Here is a 9491-nt window from a genome sequence, read left to right as displayed (position 1 = left end):
TGGATTGGTTCGAGGAACTTTCCAGTGACTTTCAAGTCATGTCTTGGCCGCCAAATTCACCTGGCCTTAATCTAATCCAATAGAGGATTTGTGGTCCTACTTGGAAAACCAAATTCGTGCTGCCACGCTACGCCCTCGCAATGTGAGGGAATTGCAGGACCAGTTGGTGAGCGCTTGGTACCAGATACCTCTGACTACCTTCGGCACCTTGTAGAATCAATGCCACGGCGTGTGCTAGCAGTTTTGAGGGCTAAAGGTAGTCCTAATGTAACGGCTCTTCGGTGTATATATTTGCGAATGTTTATACAAATCAATATATTTATTCTAATTCGCTACTCAATTTCTAGAAAAAAATGAAATAACTGTATCTTTATAGACTTTATATCACATTCGTAATATACGCTATTTAGTAAATTTTTTTCTTTCAAAAAGGAAGTTGTATCGTTTTAAAGGTACTTGTAGACGTGTCTTTAAAATTATAACTCAATATCTACTAAGCATCTTAAAACTTTTATCTCATTCTCAATAAGTACTAATTGAAACTCAATTTATGAAGAAAAGTAATTTATTTATATTTATAGATATTTGTGCATACACACACATCCTTAATATTCTATTTAAAAAATCCATTTCTACAAAAAATGGAAATTAAGTATCTTTATTTAAAGATGCTTATATTATGACACATATTGTTACATACTCTATTTAGCAAATCAATTTCTAAAAAAAGAAAGTTGCATACTTTAATAGACATTTGTAAGGATATACAGACTTTTAATGTGGTCTTATTAGCAATCAACTTCAACAGAAAAGTAATTCATCTATTTTTGTGGATCTGTAAAGATTCATGCTAAAGTTATGTTTTTATCGACATCAATTAAATATACAGAGTATATTAATATTCTACATAACTAATATACTATATACATCAAATTCGATTCGATTAGACAGAATTCGATTTCGACAAAAACTTTAATTCTGTATCTTTACAGATGTTTTTATATAAAGGTACATGTTATATACTCTATTCGACCAATACATTTCTACAAAAACGGATGTTACATAACCTTACAGATACTTGTATAATTATATATATTCTTAATATGTTTTATTTAGCAACGCAATATCTACAGAAAAAAGGTTATATCTATATAAAAATACACTTTCTTACAATACTCAATTCCACAAATCTATTTCTCCAAATATTTATTTATTTATATACACTCAATTTAACCTACTTAGGAACTTAATTTTTGAGCAAAAGAGAAGGAAATAAATGAGTGAAATGTATATATACACATATATTAATCCATTATTTATATGTATGTTAATATATTTTATGATTCTACATAGCAACACTTATTCTACAATAGAGAAGTGCTAACTTCATCGTAACTTGCTTATATACATTCATAATACTCTCCATTTCATAATACAATTACTATGAGAGGCAAAATAAAGGACATTAACTTTTAAAGATAACTCAAAACTCGGACATCCAAAAAAAAAAAAAAAGTTCGAATCAGTGACAAACTATTAAATACTCGTTTCTTTGTAAGTGGTAAAAAATTTCAAGACATCCTTAGAGGTTAATTAAACCAATTACGAGGTTAATTTAACCAAGTTAGGAACTTTTTCTGAGCAAAAGAGAAGGAAATACATAGTCTCAAATGATTAAAGTGTATATTAAACACATATATTAATCCGTTATTAATATGTCTGTTAATATATTTTAATAGATACCACTTAGCAACACTTATTCTACAATAGAGAAGTGCTAACTTCATCATACCTTGCTTATATACATTCATAATATTCTCCATTTGATAATACAATTACTATGAAAAGCGAAATAAAGGATCTTTATTTTGCTTTTCATAGTAATTGTAACCTTTAAAGACAATTTGAAACAGTGTAGTAAAGATAACTCAAAACCTGAACATCCAAAAGCTGTGACAAACTATAAAATACCCTTCTCTTTGTAAGTAGTAAAAAATTTCAAGACATCGTGCATCTGACTTTGGCGATAGAAAAGAAAGGGGTTACTAGGGAAAGTGATTAAATAAGCTATTATTATCAAATACTTATAAGACATATTGTAAGATTTTATAAATGTAATTTATACTTAGATACTATTTAGATGCATTGTTTCCGATATTTTATCTATTTATTTTGCTTTTTCACTCTTAATCAAATAAAAGAAAGCGAAATTTCACTTCCATACGTTGAAGTGTAATCTAGTTAAATAAGCTAGCTTTCCTTTATTTGGATGAACTTAATGGTACATCCGATTTTGCTCAGTTTTGGGTGCATCATTTATAACATTCATGGTAGGGGAATCTTTTTGGGCTCATTTTCATTAAATGCAACACAATCATTCTGAGTACTGAATTGTATTTTCGAACAACGTTGAGTACTGAATTTATTAAAATTTATTCCATTGAGAATTTACACACAAATATTATACTAACCAGCACTTTGAATGTTACTGTCTTTTCATTATGTCTTGTGTCCAACATTCAGAGTATTCGACATTCTATTGGGCTCACCTTCCACTTGACCTAAAAGTTCCAGGTAAATGGGCTGACTAGACAAATGCTGGAGACTCATACTGGGTACTGAACTACATCTTCTTACATAAAACAGAGACATTTCATTCTTAGTGGGAGTTGGTAATATTTCTGGACTGATTAAATTAGCCTCCTTCAGCAACAAAAGGGTTTCTGGTGGTAACACAGGTCCATCATCCGCGACGGAGCTTGACGTTGAATTCAAGAACGGTCTGGAGACATTAGTGGCGTGAGAAATTCTAGTCGGCAGTAATACTTTTTCTGTTTTGACTTCCGTGCTTATTTGCGTATTCTTAACCTTGTTGGTTACAGAACCCGCAGCTGCTCTTTCTTTAAACTTATTCAGTTGGTATTCTCGGAAAGACCTATTTTTAGGGATTATGTAGTCTGGTGAGCTAGGGGGCGATGGAGCCTCCACTGAAAAAAAAAGTTAATAAAATAAAATGTTCTTTAGGGGAAAGGCTGGACAAAAGTGGGATATTCTGGCAAATAACTCTGTCTTGAGCCGTGGCGGCTCAGCGGATAGAGCGCTCGCCTCCCAATAAGGTGACTCGGTTTCGATCCCAGCGATGGCTGATTGATTCGAATTTCGTACCCAGCTCGCACCGACCACAGTGCTGACGTAAATATCCTCAGGGGTAGATGGATAAAGGTTAGCTTGCCGTCAGACTAACCATGAGAGGTTTACGAGGTTTTTCTCTCCAAGTAACGGGTGAATTTCATCAAAAAGTCCTCCACGGAGGCAAATTTCTCCCTATACTTGATCCAATAGTTCCCTTGTCTTCTGGATCGGATTCAAAATTATGAGACTGCGGAGTTGAGCATTGGTAGTTGTAAAAGCTAAACTGTGTCTTCTGTTCAACAACGGTTATAAAATATAAAAAAATAATAACTCTTGGTTAAATGAAAAGTTAAGGCTCTGTGTTAATTAAAGTACGCAGCATATTTGATTATCTAAATAGAACTAGATTCAAAGCTGTTCCACTTTACCTTAAGGTGTAGAATGAAACGGATTACAAATACAGGTTAACGGAACATAAATAGTTCACAGATAAATGTATCATCATGCTGCATAACACCACGCACAAATTGAGCCCATATATTGCATATACTGCTCTATTATCTGCATCTATTTTGCATCCAAACCATTAGAATTAAAGTCTTTAAGTTCGATGTGTCAAACGTAAATGTGATTATTGTATTAGCTGCTTTATTTACTTTTCCGTTGCTGATCTAATTTATAGCTATTTCATTTCGTCATTTTTTCCATTTTTTAAATTTTAAGTTTAGAAAAGAATTCAGAAGATTAAGGCAAAAAAGAACTTATCTAAAAACATCCAGTTTCGCTCAACAAGGTAGACATGTAAAACAACTAGGCCAAATTAAAAAATTTCAATGAATATTGTTCTTCTTTTTCACGTTCTTTATTGAAAAAAAAACCTTTCAACAGAAATTTCAAACTGTAATTGTCGGCACGCGAACCTAACAAATAAATTAGCCAAACAGCCATACAGATCAGGATAATGGAACGTATCTATCTGAGATACTTCAAGAAGTATTTCATCTAGAAGAGCACATCAGACATGATGTGCACAACTTATAGCAAAACACTCTAACGAGCGAGATTATGAAAAACTCTATTTTGCCATACTATCCCATTTTACCCATCCTGTCCCTATAACTATTTTATAAAAATATATCATTTTCATTATTAATATATTTTAATATATATTTTCTGCAGAAAGAAAAATTTTTATAAAGACAAAGAGTAGTTAAAAGACAACAAAAAAATGTGCTTGTATGATTATTGCACAAAAAGTTAACTACTTTTCAGCTTTTTCTTCTGGCTTGAAATTTACGTATAACAATACGAAAAGAATAAGTAATTCGTAATATAATAAGTATTGTTTGGATTATTTCCTTATTGAAGTTATACTTCTTATGCGACCTCCAACCAGGTTGCGTTAAACGTTTAACGCTACATTTTTATTCCCCGGGAAATTACGTGGTAGGATTCAGTTTTCCCTCATTCATTTCCAAATTGTTTTGGTTCTCACTAGCATAAAAATAATAAAAGTATTGTTCTTCTATAAATATTTTTTTAGTTTGATTTGATACACATACAATTTAATAGGGTAGTATTTTTTATTTTCAAATTTAGTGGATAACAATTGTAAAAAATGAGTGAAAACAATCCAACGGACAATGCGACGGATTTAAGGTTATGTCAAGGTACGCCTTGTAGTATGGTATACTACATATTAAGTAAAATCAATTGTTAATTCTAATTTAATTATCTAATCATCTAATTTATTTAATCATCATCATTCATCTAATTTAATAATCATTTGTTAATTGTTAATTTGTTAATAATGTATTAAACGCTTAAATAATTGTAACTGTTAAATTTGTGATAAACTTTTAATTGTATGTTTTTTTAATTTCTTCTTTTTACACTTGTAATTAATGTTATTTATTTATCAGTATTCAATAATTCTTTGCAATATATTTCATGTAATATTTAAGTTTTAAGCCTCAATTTGTTTTGTAACCTTGGGAAAGTAATCTTTCTCTGCATTTATGTTCTTCCTTTAAAAGAAGATTCCTCCTTTTGTTACTTGCTGACAGCAAGATGTATGTCCAGTCAGCAAACCCCTATTGTTGGAGGGAGAAGGAATTGGCACCAAGTCACCTTTCCCACGTTTCGGCTTGCATCAAATGCAAAGCGCCCCTTTTGATCTTATGATGGCGCCAAGAATGTTCCAGAACATTCCACAAAATTCTTTACCAGGTGTGTCACCACTTTAGACAACCCCGCTTCATGTTTGGCATGGAGCTTAACAATTAATTTCGCCAGTTGGCCAATATTTGCAGCTCTGTGATTTGCCCCTCTGATCCTTCTCCAGCCAACCGAATGGTTATTCGCAAAAGTTTAATTTTTTTGGCGAGAGTTTTCTCCCCTATCTTCATAACGAAGAAATAGTCAGTAGCAGTTGTTTTCCTCTCAATTGTGTGTTTTTTTGGGTTTTCGGCTTAGGCCGATTTTTGGTGTTGGCGTGTTTGCCAAGCATTTTTACCTTTTTATAAATGTTATCTTATAAATAAACTATGTTTTTCTGCATCCTTAACTATGAGTCTGGTGAGTAATTTTACAGTATAAGTTGTTTTCTCTTCCTTTTTTTTCCAGCATGCTCCATTGTTGCGCTTACCTGAAAATTTGTACCCACTTCCAACGAACGCCATTATCACCTTTTCGGCCTTTACATAATTAGTATCTAAATTTTATTTAATCTTAAGTTGACTTAATGTTAGTCACCCCCCTTTTTGATTTAGCCACACCACACGCCTCTTGTGAATATCAATTGATTGTTAGGTTTTCTCTTCTGAAATTACATTATGACGCATGCATTATTAATACAAATACATTTTCCAGGGCGAAACGATGAGGCAACCGCTAGCACTTCCACTGGTTCAAGAGGTCCACGAGGGAAAAATGCATAATATTACCGTGATTACAGAGCACGGAAGCGAGCGGAGCAGAAAAAAGAGTCGTTGAATAGAACTAGTGATCCTTCTACGACTGCTGATTCTTCTACAATTAACGTCGCAGGTTGCGAAGTTTAACTTCTTACGAGCGGAGGGACTCTACGCACTATTTTTTTTTTTACTTTGTTTTCTTATAACGATATTATTCTTGATGTATTTCCCTATCTCACTTACTGGAATTCTGATTTATATTTTTCTTGCATATCTCCATAAACATTAATTCTACTTAAATTTTGGGACACCAGCGTATTTGCGTTTTTACTACAAGGTCAGTTAACAGTTTACTTTACTACTCAAGAAAAAAAAAGAATAACGCGTTTTCTATTATACCTTCTGTAGCCTCGTACACTAGCATATACTAGTATTCTCTGCATTTGAATTGTGCGTTATATCTGGCAACCAGTCTGGCTATTCGATTGAAGTGTTGTTTGTTTTTGACAAGTTATATCACCCCTCACATTTGTGATTATTAATTCATTAACAGTCTTTATACTACATAAATAGCTTCTTATTTGGCGTATTCTATGTTGTAGTCTTATTAATTGCATATTAGTAATATTTTCATGCAGCGCACTGTTAAGGTATTGTAAGAAATCGCACTATTTTTAAAATTTTGAACTCAAATCTCATTAAAAAATATGTGACTCAGTTAGTATATTTCGATTTTACCATACAAATAAAGTAAGAAAAAATGATTTCGAACAATCATAATACTACAATCGCAGTTTTTAAAATTTATTTTTAAATAAATAGCTCATAATTCTTAAAAGTCATTATATAGTTTCTAGCAAAAGTAGCAAAATGGTTTCCTTACCTTCGGGCATCAAATCAATTCTAGATTTTTCAGGTTCCATTGCGTTTGATTTTTGCCTAAATAATATTTTGGGTTTTGGTGCAGGTACAGGCTTTATCGGCGATCTCCGGGCTTGTTGTCTGCATCGGTAGTCATCCTCTTTCGTTATTTTAGCTTTTTCGTTGCTTTTATTAATTTTTTCAGGACAATGTGCTGAAATTGGTATTGGTGGTAATGGTTTCTTTTGTATCTGAAAGAAGTAAAGAAATTCTAAAGTGTAAAAATAATCTTACCATTTATTTTAGTTTCTTTTATTTTAAAACAGAGGTTAGCATTTTACTAATTAGGACATAATCAATATGTCAAATGCTACATGATATTAAACTTTACGTGAATTCCAGCAAAATTCAATTGGTGATTGTTCTAAAGTCCGCTTAGCGGAAAAGTAGACTAGATGCAAATAAAAATATGCATCACTTGGCCATGTCAATCACGTGTTTAGCTGTTTGGCGGGGCGCTAAACATACGGTGAGTATTTATTAACTTTTTTTATTGTGATTTGCTGGTACTGACTCCTACAACGATCTAGAAAAAAAAACAGTTGAACATTTTGTCTTGTAAAAAAGCGTCAGAAAAAAATCACATTTTAGGAACAGGAGAGTAAAATGATTTTGAACTATTATTCATTTGTAGCATAATTCTTGGGGTCTGGATAGCCTGGTTGGTAGGGCGTTTGACCCATGTCCAAGAGGTAGTGAGTCTGATCCCCGCCGGCTGAAGACTCCCCGTGTAGTAAATGGTGACTGGTGCACGTTAAATTTGCCGGGTTTTAAAGTCCTCATGTTCCCATAATAAATCATACTTCTGGAGACACTGAATTGGAGATTGATCGTTCTTTGGTCAGGTCAAAATTACGATCTGTGGATGAATGAATGGATGGATGTATGAATGGATCCGCCCTATGAACATGCAGTGACGTGTTTGTGGTTGAAGTCGTATTCTTAGTCATAGATGGCACCAATGAAAAACAAGAAACGTAACCTCCGCCTTAAATTCGCTTGGTTTAACCAATCAGGTTTTCTGCCATTGGGAAGTGTCATTCGAAAGAACAACAAGCATGATTCTTTAGAAATGAAAAATGCAGAGAAAATCTCCATAAGTACTAAGCCTGATCAACATTCTGGCAACTTATTTGTTTATTTAAGGTCTATCTGTTTCATGAACGCACTATAGTGTCCAATATTTTAGAGAAAAAAATAATAGATACGTTAAAAAATAATAAACACCTCTTTTTTAGAAATAAATCATATGTTATGGGTTAATAAAGTTTTACTCACATCACTGCAGCTTCCATTGTTCTTTTTTTGTAACTTAACTTCGTTATGATCAGAACTTCCACCTAATAAAATAAAAACAACTTGTATTAAAACAACTTAGATAATATTATTACAACATATTTAAAACAACTTATAATAAAACAGCTTAATATAATAGTATAACAAGATATTTAACACAACTTATAATAAAACAACTTATATAATAGTGCAACAAGATGTTTCCACTGGCGGTTAAGGAAATGGGCAAAATTGAGAGTATGTTTCTCCCCTACACACAGTTCCCCTATCAGTTAACATGGGAAAACCGGTTTTGCTATGCAGAGAAGACTGCAGGTTAAAATGCGACTTTTTACGTGCAGAACCGTCAGTGGGTTAAAACAAGTTGAAATAAAGCAACTAATATAATAGTATAACAAGATATTTAAAACAACTTACAATAAAACAACTTATATACTAGTATAACAAGATAAAAACAACTTATAATAAAATAACTTATATAATAGTATAACAAGATATTTAAAACAACTTATAACAAAACAACTTATATAATAGTATAACAAGATATTTAAAACAACTTTTATAATAGTGTAACAAGATATTTAAAACAACTTATAACAAAACAACTTATATAATAGTATAACAGCATATTTAAAACAACTTATAATAAAACATCTTATATAGTAGTATAACAAGATATTTAAAACAACTTGTATAAAAGTATTTATGAGCACAGGAAAAATATGTTGTTGTATAATGAAGATATTAATGTCCTAAATATCGCTATCGAATGCTTACTTGATGTGCTAGTGACGGAAATTTTACTCAGGCGATTTTGCATTGCAGGCGATGAGCATGCATCAGATGATCCTTTACTTCGTTTATTTTTTGGAGATTCAATTTCAATTGAGTGCTGAAAAATAGAAAATATATTGCATGAACTTATATTGTATGGTTTGATAGTGATGATTAACCGCTTCCCTTACTAATTTTTCTGAAGAAAAAAGTGCACAAAAATTAGATTTTTTTTTTTATTGAAATTATACTTCTTATGCGACTTCCAACAAGGTTGCGTTAAACGTTTAACGCTACATTATTATCGGCCGGGAAATCACGTGGTAGGATCCAGTTTTCCCTCATTCATTTCCATATTGTTTTGGCTATCGCACATTTTACTGTTCTGTGTATAAGTTATTCGACTGCATTCGCCCGTTGAATTTGGCAATTTAATCTCAGATGAATAGGCTA

General features: G+C 32.1%; 1 protein-coding gene across 3 annotated transcripts in view; it reads right to left on the bottom strand.

Moving 5' to 3' along the window:
• Positions 1–547: 547 nt before the first annotated feature.
• The window catches only part of LOC107436675 (uncharacterized), a 52862-nt gene continuing 43918 nt past the window's right edge, over positions 548–9491 (bottom strand). For all 3 annotated transcript variants that reach the window (XM_043040901.2, XM_043040902.2, XM_071182211.1), the window contains 4 exons: positions 9042–9156; positions 8247–8308; positions 6931–7159; positions 548–2987 (listed from right to left, as the gene is read on the bottom strand). In XM_043040901.2, coding sequence (XP_042896835.1) covers positions 2500–2987; positions 6931–7159; positions 8247–8308; positions 9042–9156 — 894 coding nt within the window. In that variant the 3' untranslated portion in view covers positions 548–2499. The remainder of the gene's footprint in view (positions 2988–6930; positions 7160–8246; positions 8309–9041; positions 9157–9491) is intronic.

This window comes from Parasteatoda tepidariorum, chromosome 6 (assembly GCF_043381705.1).
Source record: "Parasteatoda tepidariorum isolate YZ-2023 chromosome 6, CAS_Ptep_4.0, whole genome shotgun sequence".
Classification (NCBI taxonomy): Eukaryota; Metazoa; Arthropoda; class Arachnida; order Araneae; family Theridiidae; genus Parasteatoda; species Parasteatoda tepidariorum.
This window is presented reverse-complemented; position numbering and strand designations above follow the sequence as displayed.